At 28.8% G+C, this 18,848-nt stretch overlaps 2 protein-coding genes and 1 long non-coding RNA gene across 3 annotated transcripts; all 3 read right to left on the bottom strand.

Moving 5' to 3' along the window:
- Positions 1–1,878: 1,878 nt before the first annotated feature.
- On the bottom strand, positions 1,879–5,260 carry LOC135143527 (uncharacterized). The gene is made up of 7 exons (XM_064075409.1): positions 5,094–5,260; positions 4,922–5,035; positions 4,559–4,688; positions 3,659–3,740; positions 3,501–3,602; positions 2,694–2,777; positions 1,879–1,999 (listed from the first exon to the last, which is right to left on the bottom strand). Exons 2-7 carry the CDS (start codon positions 4,988–4,990, stop codon positions 1,879–1,881), a joined length of 588 nt encoding a protein of 195 aa, XP_063931479.1. The 5' UTR covers positions 4,991–5,035; positions 5,094–5,260.
- Positions 5,261–5,368: 108 nt separating this feature from the next.
- LOC135143532 (uncharacterized) lies at positions 5,369–5,811 on the bottom strand. The gene is made up of 3 exons (XR_010282824.1): positions 5,621–5,811; positions 5,518–5,566; positions 5,369–5,422 (listed from the first exon to the last, which is right to left on the bottom strand). It is a non-coding gene; the product is annotated as an uncharacterized LOC135143532 (long non-coding RNA).
- Positions 5,812–10,986: 5,175 nt separating this feature from the next.
- Positions 10,987–15,596, bottom strand: LOC135143526 (probable serine/threonine-protein kinase abkA). Its single transcript, XM_064075407.1, has 12 exons — positions 15,506–15,596; positions 15,116–15,225; positions 14,789–14,905; positions 14,602–14,716; positions 14,408–14,482; positions 13,764–13,904; positions 13,410–13,534; positions 12,527–12,641; positions 12,371–12,430; positions 11,515–11,664; positions 11,182–11,258; positions 10,987–11,124 (listed from the first exon to the last, which is right to left on the bottom strand). Exons 1-12 carry the CDS (start codon positions 15,594–15,596, stop codon positions 11,050–11,052), a joined length of 1,251 nt encoding a protein of 416 aa, XP_063931477.1. The 3' UTR covers positions 10,987–11,049.
- Between the last annotated feature and the right edge of the window lie 3,252 nt (positions 15,597–18,848).

Below are 18,848 nucleotides of genomic sequence, written 5' to 3'. Positions count from 1 at the left end.
TGAAGATTATTTTGAAAAGCTTATTCCTGCCCCTCATTTTTCATATTCCACACTCACAGCTTGAGCGAGTAATTGCAATGAGATCCAAATAGAATACTAGTATAAACTGTGCAATGAATAATTAATGATTAAGCGCGTTAGAAATATTTAAAAATAAGTAAAACGTGGTAAGCAGTGGCAACACCATATTAAAAGAACTGCCTTTCAGGAAAAGAGTAAAATAAGGCGAGCATATTTAAAGATTCTATCAGTATTGTTCCAGAATCGAAAGATATAGTTTTATAACAATAAAAAAGTTTACACTAATATGGCTGTTAGTTACACATAAAATTGACAACTATCTACTAAAGAACTCAAATAATTATAAAGAAAATGAATAGAACAATTCTCAATTATACCCATTATGTAAGAAAAACGAGTTATCTAAAAATAACTAGATATTTAAAGTAGTAAAACTTAATTCCGGCATAGCAATAAACGTAATGATTTATTTAGTTTATGGTCTCTATTATAAACTTTGGTTAGTGCGATTTTTCGTTTTGCTAAAAGGAACGTAAAGTACAAAGCAGTCTGAACTATGAGTTATGCGTTATATTATATGTAAAACTTTTTTTTAACTTTATTTTATGTTATACTAAGTGTTACTACTTTTAGATAGTGACATAATTACATGCATGTCAGCGTAAAAGGAAAGTTGTATTATGATAACTTACTCAAATAAAACTTTCTAAAGATGTAAATTAGGAGTAATCAATATGTCCCTTGTTTTCTTATATTTTATTTTTTTACTATTCTTTAAACAAGGACACCTGGCTTATAATATTTTTTAATTACGTATGACTTACAACGTCAAAAAAAAAAATTAGGTAGGATTAGTAAAGAAGGACTATTTCTGAAAAAACTATTGCTCCTAAATAAATCATGTTTTTGCATTATTAAAGTTATTATATTTAAAGAATTAATTCGGGTGATTTCCTTTTAATATATCTGAACTACTGAAGGTACCCAAAAGGACTTTAAGCTTTAAACCTCTCCCGCTCGTTCAACCTGAATTACGCTAAGCGCTATAGTTTAATTCTTAGAGCTACGCGTGTAGTGAAGATAGCGTTAAGAGTTGTGAATTTTGAAAGCAAGTTTAAGAAATTGCGATCTTTTTTTTTTTAGCTTCCGATGTAGAAATAAAATACATGACTTGAAAAAAAAAATTAAAGACGCATTGAGCTAACAGTAAGTGTTCAAAAAAAATGCAAAATCAACGCAAGTAAAATAATTACCTCAACAAATATGCCTGAAATTAGTAAATAAAAAAGAAAAAAAATTTATTCTTTTAATAAGTTTTACAAAAATTTTAATTATCCCCAAATTGGAATGCAAAAGATTTATGGGAATTGAGAGTTAACAACTCCCAGAAACTTGTAGAGCACTGCTGTAGACTACTAATCACCTGTGAATTTGTAGGAAATTTTTCTTTCAGAGCCTTTGAAAAACGCTCAAAAAGTGTATCAGCAGTCTCTTTACTTCCACAGCCAGTAATCTTAAATATAGATGAAATTAATAGATCAAAAGATTATATAAATATATACCTGTCCTTTTTTATTCTTAAGAAACTTTAAAACTTTTGTAAGAATAGAAAAACTGACGTAATTCTGAGTGACAGCCACGCTTTCCTCCTTAAAATAAAAAAAATTAAGTACAAAAATTAAATTTATGAAGAAATCATAGTACAAGGTTAAGAACAACATGCCACCAGCCAGACGGAATGTAAATCAGTTCTCCCGCACTAACCACGCACTCCAGCGGCTTCCTTTCAAGATTTTTGCAACTTTTATAGAAATGAAAAAACCTTTTTTTGTAATTAATTAAATAAATTAAAAAAATCTAAACGTGCAAGTACCACTCAAGAACAGACTCCGGAGTGGCCACAGAATCTAAATCTTCGCTAGGAATAACCCCAGGGGGGACTGTGCCGGGTGGAAAGAGAATCCACTTCTTCTTACCTCTCGAGATTAAATTTATTATAAAATTAAAAATTCAAGCTTTTCAAATATAATAATTAAATTTACATTCCATGTTGCCGTAAAAACTTTATTAATAAATAAATTAATTACTAAACGAATTCACTTCTTTAAGTTATAATAAATTCCTCTAAAAAAATCCGCTGCACAAAATAAACGAAAAAACTATAATACCTCGTTTTTTAGTAACTTAAATAAATAAATTAAACTGTATAACGAATAATATATTGAAAAAAAAATTTTTTCTTATCCTGACTAGTGTTGATATTTAAACATAAAATAAATATAAAATTTATGTATCAGAAATCGCCTCTTCAAGCCTTTCGTAATTTAATATATAAACATATAATAAATTATTTAATTATTATAATTTTGTTATAAAAAGTAAAAAAAAACCACTTCTCAAACCTTTTGTAAGTAATAAAGTAATGATATTAATAAAAATATAAACCAATCGTACTTAATTGACATAATTTTTTAAAATTTTTAACAAAAAAAATTAAAAATTCAGAAAAAATCTATATCAAACTTATCATAACTTTTTTTTTAATTAGATATAAAACTATAAAAAAAAAAGTTGATATAATCTTTAACCTAAATAAACAATAAAGTAATCACCTCTTTACAGTCTCGAAAATAAATAAATATAAATTTATATTTAAAGTTGATAAAAGAAACCGAATCACTGCGTTCCAAGCAGAAGTAGCAATTGGATCAATATGGAAAGTCGAGCCGGAGTAGCGGCCTCCAATGACAAGCCATCTAGAAGTGATTATTTACGATGAAAAATAAATTTTCGGTACAAGTAAAAATAAAAAAATTGATTTATTATTCACTGGCTTCTTGATTTTATTTAAAAAATTTCATTTAATTTATATAAAAAGCTCCTTTAATAATAAAGTCACTATTAAAAAACTTTACTTTCATATTAATTAAATAACTCTTCTAGCTTATTTTTTACTCTATAAAATTTTTAGTTTCCTAATAATTAAATTTTTCAAGTCCGACTAAATTATATAAGATATTAATGTATTGTACTAAATATACGTTAGGATTTTCTCTATATTTTCAAGTTTATACAGAAGTACTAGTTAATCAACATTCAAAAATAATTAATTTATTTATAATATATATTCAATTAATTTTTTAAGTTTATAAAAAATTATAAAAATCAGAAAACTTTTTTTTAAAATTAAAATATACTTAAAGTAATTTTTAAGCGAAAGAGTATAATATTTTCCCTTTAAAATAAAAATAAGTTTGAATTTTCATAACTTTACTTAATTTATTATACACAAAGCGCTTCTTAAAGGCTTCAAGTTTTAATTATAAGATTGTAAAACTTTCACGTAAAAATTTCAACATTAATTTGGTTTATATGAAATGTCTTTTAAGTAAATCAAGTAATAAAACTGCAAATCACAAAGATATAAACCCAAAGAATCAATTTTTTATTAGACAAATTTAAATTAAAATTACACCTACCTATAGTCGGGTCTATTTTTACCAAGAACGGAAAAGAGATCTTCAGAAAAATAATCGGGAACAACGTAATCAGCAACCAACTCGGTAACTTTCTCACCAAACCTATAAGTTTACAAATGAAATTAAAAAATCCTTCTGAATATACTGTGAGTACAGACCTTTTATCAAATATATATAAAGAATTATCTCCAATAGTTTCAGAAATCTTAAAAAAATCAGCTAAAGAAAGTGAGACTGAACCTAAAAAGTTTATAAATTTATTGCGCAGAAAAATTATTTATAAAATTAAAATTGGTTAAAAAGTTATTTGACTGCGCAAACCCAAAGTATTTATATTTACAAAAAAAATTATTTTATAAATTTATATCCTTCTAAAGTAGATGAGGCCAAGCCTTAACCCCAAATAATAATAAAAAAGTTTTATTTTCTGATTCAAAGTTTTATTTAAAAAAAAATAATAAGAATGCAATCTAACTGAAACCAAACTTACAACTCTAGCATGCAATTTTTTTTAATAAAAAAAATTTATTTAAAAATTTCTTTTCTAAACTTAAAAAGCAAAAGCCTTCAATGCAGGATGATTACTAATTAAAGTTAACCAGCTCAGCTTTGTATAACCAAAGCATTATCACTAAACATATAATCTATAGTAAAAATTATATAAAAAAATCTCAAACTTTTATAAATTAACTCTCTTTATAATAATAAAAGTTGTTTCGTTAAAATCACAAAAAATTTAAAAAATTAATTAAAAATGAATTCCAAAGTATCGGTATGAATTAAATGTACAAGTTGTGCTCTAAAAATTAAGTTAACTTCTAAAATATGACTTTATAAATTTTTTAAAGTTATTATTTCAAAATAAGAAAGGAAATTTAAAAATTTAAAACACTTATACAAATACTAACAAATGTTCTTCTAATTAATTAAAAGTAGCAAAATATTTATGAACTTAAAAAGAATTTTAATTAACCTAAAAATTTTATAAAAATGATAATATATATTTTCTATTAAAATTTAATAAAACGTTTCGCAAATGGAAAAGTGAAAAGTGGGACCCGCAGTAAAAAGGCGATTTCCGCAGAGAGTCATTAAGTACTCTTTTGTCCATGTGCGGTAGGCAGACCACGTGGTAACCACGTCAGTAAGAACGACTGGCAAACCTTTACTTTCATAATGTTCCAAAAACTTCAAGCACAATAATTTAAAAAACTGTTAACTTATAAGGTTTTTTACCATAAAATTATCTTTTTTGTATTATACAGTATTCGGAACACTTTTTTTTTGGGGAATATTTTCAACTGAAACAAAGGAAACGCAATTTTTTTAAAAAATTAAAAAATACAATTATCACACTCATAAGCAATACTATTCTTTTTCTACTGGAATAAAACTCATTATAAATTTTGTACATATTTAACCTGCTCTTTAGTAATATTACTTCTAAAATCTACGTTAGAAATTTGCAACCAGCTGGGCAAAGGTTGCATACGTAGACAATACCAAGAATAAAATAAAACATCTGAATAAAAATCCTGAAGTAATAAAATAGTTGTCAACAACTTAAAATAGTTTAATTTAAAAAATTATTACTTTAAGTAGAAAACCAGAATTTAAGCTGTTACGGTGAAAATTTGGAAATTTTGAATAAAGGAAAGTCTCACGCCAAGTTTGACATATTACAAACGGCCGAAGACTTTCGTGCTCTAAACTAAATAAATCTCGCCAGATTTCCTCGTGCCGAGTAAAGGCGTATAAAACTTTACTCACACTTTGCAATTGAACTACTTAAAAAGGTTAAAAATTATTAGATAAAAGTTTTAGTTAATAAAACACTATCAAAAGACGCAAGTAGGAAGGTAATAAGCTGACCTAACTTCTTAGGATTGAGTAGTTTTAAAATAAATATTATCCGTTCATCACTAAGGAAAATATATATACATAACTAATCAATATTGCTCGCTCTACTAGTATAAACAGGCATAAAATTTAATTGTTAAATGATACAAAAAAGTACCTGAAGATATTAAGGAGCCCTAATCCCCTTTCTCTTCCTTTGTTAGAAGCTATATAATTTTTGAATAATATGTGTTTAAATAGATTTAATTAAAAAACCGTACATCCTTTTAATAGTGCAGCACCAAGAGGTTCCAATCCTAGAGGATGAACAACTTTACCATTTTCACTGGATAAGCTCATCTCGGTCGTTAACACGAAAGTTTGAAAACGTTGAGAATATAGGGAGGGGGTTATTTAAATTGAAAAATTGATTGTCAGCGGAACTAATACGTTAGCTTTTCAGCCATTTAACCATATACTAGAAGTTAAAAAGTTTTATTTATATTTATCGGTTTTCAAATTTAATATATGACGCGTATACTTATACCTTTAACAAAAATGGGTACACGTGAAGTTGAGTTCCTCCCCAACCGCTTGCCTGATGAACTGGGGCCTTATTTGCGAGCGACGACGCCTAATTTGAGTGGTCACGGTGCCACAACGTCTGCTTAATAGACTACACCGGCGCATTTGGATAAAGCTGACAGCGCACCACAACCATTCATGGTAAACAAAGTTAAGTTAACAGTGATTCGTGACACTTCCGATTAGTTTATTAGGAAATACAAAAACCACGCACGTGTTTACAAGCACCTACTATGCCAGACGACTACTTCATGGAGAAACTGACGCTGACAAAGCGAGACTTTTTAATGTTCACCTCGCAACTCAGTGTATGCCGCCTGCTTTATTAAGTAATAGATGAAGTGCTTTGTGTATGAAATTCCGCCGATGCCGAAGAGCATTAGAAATAATGATTATAAAGCTTTACCCAAGCGGGAAGACCTATGACTTTAAGGCTATCACAACATTGGGGGCAGAATGACTATGCTGCCTCATCAACCCTACGGTGACTCTCGGCATCTTCCAATTGCGCTAAAGAGAGCAACTGTTGTGATGTTCCCGAAGACACCACGACCAGCATCTATGCCAAGCAAATACAGGCCTATTAGCCTCTTGTCAACCCTTAGCAAGGTAGCTGAGGTAGCCATACTGCACCGCTTGAAAGCACTTGTTGATGCAAGCCACGCCCTGCTAGAGCCCCAATTTGGATTTCGACAAGGACATTTCACGACTCAACAACTCCTTCACTTGACAGAGTGGACGGCCCGTGCCTTCAATTTAAGGAAGACAACGGGCGCCGTCTTTCTTATTGTTGAAGAAGCTTATAACCAAGTTTGGCACAGAGGCTTGCCTCACAAATTGTCACCATAGCCCTTCCTACTAATTTTTTTAAACGTGATCAAATCTTGCCTTAAAGACCGCGTCAAGCGCGCTGTCCCATAAATCCACTAACAACCTGAGTTTTACAAGGATCTCTTTTATCACCCCTACTCTTTGCACTTTGTGTACGAGACGGGGCACAGACTGACCACCCCCACGGTTTGCCTTATGTGCGGATGATCAAACAAGCTGCAACGCCTTATGACGGGCGCGCCGTGGTTTGTTCGCAACGATGCCTTACCTCCAGATTGAGCGTTGGGGTAACGTTTTTCGACACAATGCTACCGCCACTCACGATCAACTCAATCAGCTCACCAATCGATTACGGACAGATGAGGTCAACTACGAAATCTGGGCCGGCGCAATCGCCGTTGCGCAATGGACTCTAAATATATAACACTGGTTAAAGGAAGAATTATTTTTAATAAATATATATGAGATTGCGTTAACACAAGCTAAAGCTAATGTATCAGGACTTTGTTTGTAAGGAAGTTGTACACGGTAACCACCAGACCAGAAAAATGCGAGTTGGTTTTGATGGGAACGGAACACCCGACCTTGAGATTGCGCGACAATGCTCTAACTACTGAGACACGGCGACAACTCGCTGATAAATTACGCATACAACTTTTGTTATAAGGTGTACGCTATCACCCTGTTGAGATCTCGTAAAATTCTTTTCCTTTTACGACTCGATCGAGCTCCAGGAAACATCATTAATAATAATAATAATAAGCTTAGAGCTAATGTGTGCGCCATCACCTTGTTGAGCGCTCGTTAATTTCCTTTCACGTTCGATCGAGCACCAGGGGATCCCGTCAATAAAAATAAAAAAAGATAAAAGCTTTAAAGCATTTTAGTATAATTATTAAAGGCGGACAACTTTGTAACAAACATTTAAAATATCGTGTCTATTAACGTAGCTCACGAAAAAGCAAAGTTTAAACTGTTATTAGAAAACTACCTCGGCTAACAATATACACGGTTTTATTGAAAACAAATATATTTTGCAAATTTACAATAAACACAAAGTATACTTTAATACTCACACAACTTAAAAAAAAATTAAGACGCAAGAAAAAATAATGAGTGACTGAATATCTAATTTTTTGGGGTAGGCATTATGTTTTAGGTTCCTTAAAAGTTAAAAAGTTAAAAACCGGTATAAGAAGTTTCCGACTTAACCTTACAATTGATCCCAGAGGATCTCAGATGTGGAAATTTCAGATCATTGCATATACACTCGCCCATTTTCGGTATCTTCCGACTAAGTTCTCTCTTAGGCTGAGGTCAATTCGCATCTGTTTATGTGTTACTTCGGGAACCAGCAGCACTGGAAGTCTGAGAGTTCCTCTGCAACTACTAACGGTGTTATTGCGAAACTATTGTTTAAATTTTGGTATTAGTTGATAAGGTAAGAATGTAGAACTTTTGTATAGTTTTTTGCAACTTTCAATTTTTTTCTGTAGAAAACTATAGAGTTTTGAAGCAGGACAAGCTCGTCTTTAACGTTTGCATGAAGTTCAAATAGACAAAGAGATAAGGATCTTGATGGTGGGCGCATAGACTAAGATAGCGCCAATTATAAAATCCTAGATTAAGAATCTGATAAGGGGGAATAGTTATCAGATAACGTAAATGAAGTAGATGCTGGTCCATGGTATTTGGGGGAAAGACGGGAGTATTAAATGGCGTAAAATGGCACCACCAAAAAACGTTAGAACAAGAACACAAAAATATAGTAACTCATTTACCCGGTGTAACTGCTCGAACTAAAGGAAACAAAAATATTCCGCGAAACTTAATGGCTAGAATAAATAAAATTTTAGGTATTTTAAGAACCGGAAGAAATTCAAGGAACAGACGACCGCCTCAGAGGGAACTGCTCCAAGTGTAAGGTGAAAAAGTGAAAAACAAGATATTGCGCAAAATGTAAAATATATTTGTGTTTAGAAATTCCTTGGTTATTTGTAACGTTTGTTGCAAAGAAATAGGTAATACTTAGTCAACTGAGTTGCTGCCCTTCTAAACAACCTATTCTTCATGATTTTATTTTTTTTTACTTAAAATGAACTTTCTTTTTATTTTTCAGCAGTAATATATGGCGTTTAACTTAAAATATTTGAAAAATTTTTAAAAATGTAAGTCGATCTCATATGTATTCGTTGCCTTCTGATTTTGTTTTCTAATTTTTAAATTAGAAGTTATTATTTAGTGTGACCTGTATCCTAATATCTCAATGAATAACAAATGTTCCATGATAATAGGTACTTTCTGTTTAATATAAAAGTAAAATTTTTTAAAACTCAAGGGGTCTGAGGGACCTACTGCGAGTACTAATTTCTAAATTAGAGATGCGATCACCTGTAGGGTTAATGGAAAGTTAAACGTACTAAATAATTCGTATTCAGCTAGGGCAAAGTTTTTTAAAAGTGCTACCTACTTTAAAAGTCGTTACGTCTGACTTCTTAGGATATTTAATTACACCCGCCACCGTTATAGTTCAAGTAAAAAGTTACGACTTTATAAAGTTATCTTGATTCTGTTTTTTATTTCTTCACCTTCTGCCCTGGTTTTAAGGTTCGATAGGAGCTATAAAGAGTTTCTTTTGATGACAATGCCTTACAAATCTCTAGTGTTTTAATGCCTTAGCCTATGTATGTGCACAATAAGAGATGTCTTACCCTTATTTTTAAACACGTTCACGTCTGCCTAATTATCTGTCCAAAATTTGGTAAAACTAACGCCAGTGATCTAATTATACATTCTCGGAAGCTCAAAATTCTCTATATTATGAGTTCTCTCTCTTATGAGTTTCACAGAAATGATATTATCTTTTCAAAAGTAAAGTGCTTTTAACGACAAAGGGAAGAATAAAAAAAAAGAGAAACCGACCTGTAAATATTTAATTTTCTCGGCACACTAATAAAATTGGGCTAGACGGATCAAGAGAGTTAAAGTGTTCACTGTGGGCTTATCTTCCAATACTCAGATACAAATAAGCGCAAAAAAGTTTAAATCTGAGAACACATGATCTTCGCACCTACCGGGCGGGTTTGGGGCTCCTTTTTTAGGGAGATCAGAGTGCAGATCTTATAAATAAATTTCAGTATAACCGTTAAAAGTATACTTAATTATACGCTTTGCAAGGTAAAATAATTGAAAGCTACAGAAGGCTTGGTAAATGCAATGACTTTTTAACATATAATTCAAAAACTACAAAAATTTTAAAGCATACTCCAAAAACTAAAAATTAAAAAAATATCGCTAGTATTAAATCAATTGCTACAAGAGTCAAAGATACAATACTAAGGAGAAAAACCCTTGTGAAAGAATATTAAATCGATTTACGTTAAAATGAAGCTCTCAATTCCTTTTAGTTCATTAACTTTGTTAATGTTTTGATATTCTTACTGGTGTAATAGGTATTATATATTTTCTAGAAATAAATTTATTGTACAACTATTATAGGGCCTTGAAGCTGGCAGGGTTAACTTAAAAAAAACAGCTCAGTTATAAGTACTCTTTATAATAAATTTTCAGCAATCCACATATGTGGTTATATTTAGAAGCTTTGCCTACTGAATTTGTTTAAATCCTCAGTCAACGTAACTTAAGTTATGCAAAAAATATCCAAGAGAGCTTATAAAGATACTAGATAAAACAGACTACTTATTCTCACCTTTTTAAGTCGTCTTTAATACTTTAAAAATAATTGAAACAAAAGCTATATCCCAACGCGTGAGATGTTATCTAAGAGCAAAGGTAATAGAGTTCCTTAAAGTTTTGTAATTGCCTTAACAAGAAAAAAATATCAAGCATAAAACTTATAACCGAACCCAAACTGACGTGCATTATTGCAAGCTATTCATAAGAGATCTAAGTAATTAATAAAAAAATTAACGCTATAAAAGCTAATTAAACTTAAATCATCTATAAGATTAAATGTTCCAATATTATAAAAAGATAAAGCTAAAAAAAATATGATTTAAAGTAACTTTACAAGAGCTGTAAGAGCTGTTGCATCTTTATAAAGTAGAGTCCTTAAACAACAAGAGACTTGACGAGTATATAAATTTATTTTAGTAAACAAACTATTTTAAATTAAAAAAAGTTAAAAAAAGTCTATAAAACAATTTAATAAGCAATATAGTGTTGTAAATTATTTTCTTTATCGAAGGTATCATGTTCTATAGGATTAAAGTTCGCAGTTCTTACGCAACTCAAAAGTTTGAAGATTGTTTTAAACAACTCAAAATATAAAGTCTTAACAGTTGCAAGCAATATTCTTGTTTAAAAAGCAAAAGCATACGTCATTATCTTTAAGAACTTTTTCGGCCACCTAAAGCAGTAATAACATAAATAATAAAGATTATATAATAAAAAATAATTATAAAACAGATTTCCAAGACTCGGCGATACTCACTGGGTAACCAAAAGCCAAAGCGGGCGCCCTTATAAAAAGCGCTACACGGCCTATTAGTTATAATAAAAAAAAGCACAGAGATCAATTATAACATGCTTAGTTAAAAAATAAATAAATCAATTCTCTTCGAAGCTGTAAAACAATTAATATATAAAGATGAATTAAAACCCACTAGTACTCAAATACTTCATTAAAGTAGACAAAAACTTTATTTCCTTAAAAATTTTGTTCGGGAATAATTAATAGTTGTTTGCTCTTTTATCTTTTATTTCTTTAAATTATAAATTATAAAAAAAAAATAATAACCAGCCATCATATAGTCATTGGGCGCGCTAATTGTCTTGTCCTTTTTAGACAAAAATTCAAAAAACTCCAAAATGCTTTTTCCCTCTAGAATTTCTGGATCGTCTCTATCGTAATATATAATAGCGGTCTTTTCAGTAACATACGCATCATCTGGCGATAAAAAAAGTAATCAAAAACTAGTGTAGTTATTTTTAAGACACTAATTTAATTCACTAACTTAATTCACGAAAGAACAAACTTCGCTATAAATAAAGCATTTTCTTATATTTTATAAGAACTGTGTAACCTAACCCTTTCTGATTAAATCAATACTTTATATAAACTTTCCTCTAAAATTCATAACGTCTTTACTTATTTACCTAACTTAAACTAAATGTTGTCACAATCAACCAACTTATAAAAATAATACTATTTAGTTCTCAGCAACTTCAGAATTATTTATAAGATTAAAAATTTTGAAGTGAACAGCGCTAACACATAGCTCACTGAACTTGTTTAGTAAACTAAATTACTTATAGTGTGGCTCAAATATCGAAAGAAAAAAAAAAAGCGGTCCGCCTCTATAGTTTATAGAATTAATCAAGAGCGGGACAAGTGAACTATGCCTCATAAATTTCTAACTAGGTTTTTCAAAAAACAACAAAAACTTTATATACTGCAAACAATTAATGTTATGAGCTCTCCATTATTGTATGGTAGTAACTCTATTCCATGGTTGCGGGTACACAAGTATGTATGAAACGCTTTATTTGTAAATAACAAATCTACCAGTCTTTCCCAATACTACTATCATAACAAAAGTACAAAAATACTAAATTGTATATGGACACGTCTTTATATATTAACAACGAGAAACTTTTTTGAGTTCGGTGTCCCATCTCTCTCATCAGTCGAATGATACATTCCGAATTTTTTTCTGTTAATCAATAAGTTACTTTCGTACTTTCTTATAAGTACCAAAAAATATAATAATTAAAAATCCTAATTTAATTTAAAATTAATAAAAAATAACCAGAAAGAGCAACTATCAGTTTAGAAAAAGTCACGCGTTGACTATCGGTAAACTGTTTCACTTGACCAAAGTCAATCAATCCCAGCCGACCATCGTCTAATAGTAAAATGTTTCCCTTACAAAAAAAATAGTGAACTTGTTTTTCTGGCGATATTGGCGTATAATCACAACAAAATTGAATTTTGATCATTTTGTATAACAATCTAGCAATCACACAGTAATGGCTCCATGTAGTATAAAAATAACATAAAAATCAGTTTTCTGTTATTACTTTTAATACAGTACAATAAATAGAAAAGGAACTTAAAAAATATAATAAACCATAAAAACTTAAAAAAGTTTATACAAAATTATAAAAATAAATAAAATAAATAATAATAATCTTCTTTTCGTTTTCTTTTTAATTTTTTAACTTGATTAGTCTTTTTCATTCCTTAACCGCTAAAATTACTTATTTGTGGGATTTTCTTCATTATAATTTAAACACGCTACTATAAGCATTTATAAGTGATGAAACTCATACTGTTTATTATAATATCGTAAAAAGGAAATAAATATACATAAATAAACTCAAAAAAACAATAAATAAGCACGTAATATAATGTAAATTTATTCTAACAAAGTTATAATAATAAATAAGATAACAATAAAATTACTCGCGTCATATGCCAATTTACTTATAATTGAAACTTCATACAAAATAAGAATAAAAATAATAGCCCCAACAAAGCGCCCTAAAAAATACTGAAAGAGGCAACAACTTAAAACGGTTTCTTACAAAAACCAATTTAAAGTAGTAGACCCAACAAAAACTTTTTCTGTTAAATTAATACTCACTAAAAAAAGGACGCTCCAACTATAGTTTATATAAATAGTTGCGCACTGGATGAGGATCTCCGTTGAAGTAACCGTCTTCCAACACTGCTTTCGCGTGGACTTTCAGTAAAGTTTCAATGACTTTAACGTGGTTAATAGGAATAAATAATTCCACATAGCTTTTGCGGTTTCCTAATAATATGGAATAAAATTCTCAGTTTTTCACTGAAAAAGGCGATTGGTCAATTAGTGTTAATATGTTAAGCGTTATTTATGTATAAACGCCATCATTATAAATAATGAGGAAACTCAACATTTAAAGGCCTACAATTAAGTTCAATATTTTTAATATTATTTTACAAGGTTATACTTTGTACTAATTTTTGTGCGGACATAGAGGGATCAATAACCAAAAAAGTACCGCATAAAAATCCAAACGTATAATTATACAGGCCAATCAAGGTGTTTTTCAAAAACCACTTAAAATATAAAAATTGGCGATAAATTTCCATTCGAAAGGCAGTTAATTTTGGGGTCAAATCCTTGCGATTGCACAAGGCCTCTAAAAAAGTTGTAAAAAAACAGTTTAATATTTTAAAAAAATTGTAATAATACGTCAACAAATGAAAAAGCTTCAAAATTCTAAAAAAACCAACAAAAAAACTAAGCGTTCAGAAAATTCAGTGAGTAAATATTTTAATAACAATTTTTTAAATTTAAAAATAATAGTGCACCTACAACCTTAAAAACAGCAAAAATTTTAATCACAAATTTTGATAACGTCTAGATTAAAAATATATAGCGCACACTACCCATAAATATTTTAACAAAAGTAGTAAACTACAGTAGGTATAATAAAAACTAAAAGAAAAGAATTTATTAGTATTTTTGCCTTTATTTAATTAATAAAAGTTGTAAAGTAAATATTTATAAAAACTATGAAATCCTGCTTACAAAGGAACATTTCCCTAACAATTTACTTCCAGCTTTAAAAAAATAAAAATGAGTCAAAAAAATAAGAAAATCATAATTTTTTTTCCTTATATAAAAGAACAAATAAGAAACTCTTAAATTCATATTCAATTTCTTCGAGGGATTTTCCAGTTTTCTCTACAAAATGTTCAAATTGTTTTTTTATTCCTAAACAAAATATTGTATAAAACATAAATGAAAACGGCAATTATTATAAAATTAATGAATTTATATTTAAAAAAAATTCCACACTCAACAATTATTATATAGTGATTATTATTAATCACCAGTTATAAGTTTGATGCCGGAAAGAAACTCCATAACGAGGACTTCTTTAGTGCAAAATTCACGATACGGTTTAGGAACAACAACTTGCTCAAACTGCTTCATATTTTCGCGTACCTGAACAATATAATAATAATAATAATAATAATAATAATAATAATAATAATAATAATAATAATAAAACTTTACTTTTTCTAAATGTTCAGCTTCTTTAGAATAATCAAATTCAGTTAAAAACTGTCGCTCAATTTCATCCAAAAGCGGGAGTTGTTCTGGTTGAGCAAGCCAGCAAAACTGACGAATCGTCTTATTTTAAAAAAAAATTTATAATTATATTTAATGTAAAAGTAAAAGAATAAAGATACTTATATAATTATTATATATTTACAAAAAATTTAGTATAACAGGATATTATTCGCGATACCAATATATATATAGTCAAAAAGTTTTTCAAAGTAAAATAAAGAAAAACGAAAAAATATTTATTCATAACTTTTTATGAAAAGTAGATTATACCTTCATGTCTACTCTGAACAATTCCTCAACATTCGGGTACTGAACTTTAACAGCCACTGAGCTCCCATCAAGAAGCGTGGCCTTATGCACTTGACCAATGCTGGCGGCCCCTAAAGGCGAGGTATATATATATAATATAATAAGCGCCAACGGGAAGGGTATTGGATGACGCGCAAAAACAAATTTTTGGTATCAACGTCATCAACAGAAACTATTTAAGAAAAAAATATGATTAAAGGAGACAATTAAAACACTAATAGCAAAAAAATTGGCAAATGGAAATCAAGTAAAACAATGAACGAAATTATATAAAAAATAAGCCAATAACAAATTTTTATATTCACAAACATAAAAAAGACGAAAAAGAATTTTTTTAACACCAATGAGTACCGAGCGGCGTTTCTTCAAAGTTTAAAAAAACTTCATGAAAAGACCTTTTTAAAGAATATTCAACAATTTCACAGACCTTACTAAATTCCATTGGCGGGACTTTGTCTTCTAACTTTCTTAAATGTTTTAAGATTGCTAGTGGACAGCGCGAAGAAAAATGAAAAAGTAAATAAAAAATGTGACACAGTAAAAATATAATGAAAGTAACGATGTGAAAAGGTTTAAAATATAATAAACGGTAAACTTTACATATAATATTTAATAAAAGTTAATAAGCAAAACAAAAAAAATAAAGAAAATAACATTTCAAAATACTGAAATAAAAAAAAAATATAACAGGAAAAAACTTAATAAAAGTAAACAATAATAAAATACGAACCATATTTTTATATATAAAGCAAATATGCTAATAAAATAAAATGGTCAAAGTACTTAAATAATAATAATGAAAAAAAACAAAAAGCTAATAGTTATTATAATGATAATAAAAAAATATTAGTATAAATAATAAATTATAAATAAAAAAAATTAAAATAAATAAATACTGATGTAACGTAATAATATAGTAAAAAAACATAATGAAAGCTGTTAAAAAAAATAAAAACAGGTTGAAACTTTCTGGTACAAAATCGGGTCGGGAGCATGCAATCTGGCCGATTTTAACATAAAACCCTGCAAATTAAATTCATATTAATAAAGCTTCCAAACTACTTTTCTTTTCAGTATTACTGAAGACAATTTATATTAGCTTTATTTATTCACTTGTTAATATTAATACCTTTTAGTACTACCTTAGCTTTGGTTGCTCACTTGTTATAATATATAAAAATTACAAATTTACTTTCTCAAATTCTAATGTAATATATGAACTGAACTTTTTATATAAATATTATATGGTGATCTTTTACTATTCATTGTTGTCATAAATTAAAAAAAGTATCCAAATTATTTCTTAAGCTTTTTATAACTATTATTTACTTATAATATTATATATATATAAACTAACTCTTTTTTCACTATTAATAAGCTTTATTAAATTTATTGTTATTATAAAAAAAACCTTTATTTATTGTTGTTTATTAGTTCTTAAAATATTGTTATTTTCTATAACTTTTTACAGTTTTCAATAAAATAGTAAAATAAACATAAATTACATAAAAGTTGTTGTTATTAATGAAACCTTTCAAATTTATAATAATATCATAAATTTTTTCAGCGTACTTTTCATGCAAACAATTAAAAGCTGCAGCCTTAAAATAGGAAAAATTAATACAATTAAGAAAATAATAAACTTGTTTATATCACAAATTCTACAAACGATATTCATATAATTTTTAATTATAACATGGATTTTATATAAAAATTAGCTATAATAAGCTGGATTCCTAAAAATTAAAAAAATATAGTCAAACTACAGAATTTCATAAAAACATTGGAAACATATAGTTCAGGTAAATTAAAACCAAATTATAAATTGCTTTAACCTGTGTGGTAAGTTAAAAAAATTCTAGAAAGGTATATAATAAAAATAAAGAAAATGATCTTTATAGTTTTTTACTTATATAAAATAATAAAATAAAGTAACCTCGTCTTAATATAAAAAATTAAACGTTTTTCATACAAAAAATAGAAATTTACTTCAAAAAAAATAAAAATTATTTTTTTTACTATTTTATGTAAAAAGTTATACTTGTGGATATAAAAGATACCCGCGCAGATTCAGACTGCCCTCTAACTTTCCACTTTACGAAACGGTAATGGGCATAAATGGGCCCCATTTGCGACCAAAAGGTTAAAGACCGCTGAAAGCCCAAGTCTGTGTTATATCTACAATTAAATATTAAAGGTTTAATTGGAAAAAATAGCATATAATATAATATAAAAGTTTTTCCTTTAAAATATTAAATAGTACAGTACACATAAAGATATATACTAGAAGGCTATAGTTAAATTTTATTTAAAAGTTTTACATCCTATAAGTTGTAAAATGCACATTTTTAGGTGAATAAAGGAAATCAAACAAGCAAATTGAATATCAGTTTTACTTATACTGAAGACTACGCAAAGTTTAGAACTTGAAAAATTACAAAGGTAATTAAATTATTTTTAAGTTTTCAAGTTAACGAGAGAACACCTGTAAACGCAAACTGCCAGGCCAACACAAGTAGACGCTGCTAATAGTTTAATAAAGTAATGGTTCCTTCGAAAATAAAAGGCATTGAACGGGGCTAAAATAAACAAAACATTAAATAACTATATTTAGGTTAGAAAGAAAGTCAATGTTTCTTTAAAAAATAATTAATACTAAAAAAAAAGAGTATCATAATTAATAAAAATTGGAAAATTAATTTAATAATCTCAATAATCCTCATTAAAATATTAATATAGCACCTTTAGTACTTGGAAAAAAGAAAATGTTACGCCACATTAAAAATATACGCCCAAAAACTACTCACAAAAACTTAGCAGGTTGCAACATATTACATGAAGAGTCACATGATTTATTTTGTAGTGGCTATTTTATTTATTATTTGTCCATTACAAATTTGACTATGTAAAGTATAGAAAGCTCAATATTAATAAGTGGTTGTCTATCAATTTTTTATAAGCCCTTAAAAGCAAATTTTCTATTAGTAAGCTTAATATATAATTAACATTTTCAGAAAGGTCAGCCTTTTATCTATATCAAATTATGCGTCAAACAAGACAGGTGTTTAAATATTTCATAACCCTCTTTTCAATTATGAAAAGTGTTAAGTAAAACTTAAACTACTATAATAGTAAATTTCTTTACACTTACTATTAATTTTAAAAAAATACTAGATCATAAAATATTTAGATTTAATAAAGGTTTTACTCCTATTTATTGCGAACGTATGTTTTAATTTAAAGGACAAATACTATAAAATTACTTAATATAAAGGCCTAGTGAAAAAGACACATGAAGCTGGAAGAAGACAACCGTTATGACGCTTCCGAAGGCACCACGACCAGCATCTACGCCAAGCAAATACAGGTCCACCGGCCTCTTGTCAGCCCTTAGCAAAGTAGCTGAGGAGGTCATACTGCGTCGCTTGAAAGCATTCGTCGATGCAAGCCACGCCCGGTCAGAGTCCCAATTTAGATTTCGACAAGGACATTCCACGACTCAACAACTCCTTCGCTTGACAGAGTGGAGGACCCGTGCCTACAATTTAGGGAAGGCGACGGGGGCCGTCTTTTTTATTGTTGAAGAAGCTTATAACCGAGTTTGGCATAAAGGCTTGCCTCACAAAATGCTCGCCATAGCCCTTCCTACTATTTTTTTAACGTGATCAAATCCTACCTTAAAGACCGTGTCTAA

The sequence above is a fragment of the Zophobas morio genome, unplaced genomic scaffold, assembly GCF_036711695.1.
Source record: "Zophobas morio isolate AGI-343-1 ecotype UQ-CSIRO unplaced genomic scaffold, CSIRO_AGI_Zmor_V1 ptg000063l, whole genome shotgun sequence".
NCBI classification, from domain to species: domain Eukaryota; kingdom Metazoa; phylum Arthropoda; class Insecta; order Coleoptera; family Tenebrionidae; genus Zophobas; species Zophobas morio.
Note: the sequence above shows the minus strand (reverse complement) of the source record. Positions and strands in the feature narration are given on the sequence as shown.

Bases quoted from the DNA above. Each gene is read 5' to 3' on its own strand.
- LOC135143527 (XM_064075409.1), bottom strand. From the start codon at position 4,990: ATGCAACCTTTGCCCAGCTGGTTGCAAATTTCTAACGTAGATTTTAGA. The intron at 2,778-3,500 runs GTAGGTGTAATT...AATCACTTCTAG, and splicing joins AAAAATAGACCCGACTATAG to ATGGCTTGTCATTGGAGGCC. The intron at 2,000-2,693 runs GTTTCTTTTATC...TTTAATCTCGAG, and splicing joins GCTTGGAACGCAGTGATTCG to AGGTAAGAAGAAGTGGATTC.
- LOC135143526 (XM_064075407.1), bottom strand. From the start codon at position 15,596: ATGGAATTTAGTAAGGTCTGTGAAATTGTTGAATATTCTTTAAAAAGG. The intron at 12,642-13,409 runs GTGCGCAACTAT...TTTTTTTGTAAG, and splicing joins TCAACGGAGATCCTCATCCA to GGAAACATTTTACTATTAGA. The intron at 11,125-11,181 runs GTTTTATAATTA...TTACTGCTTTAG, and splicing joins TCGCCGAGTCTTGGAAATCT to GTGGCCGAAAAAGTTCTTAA.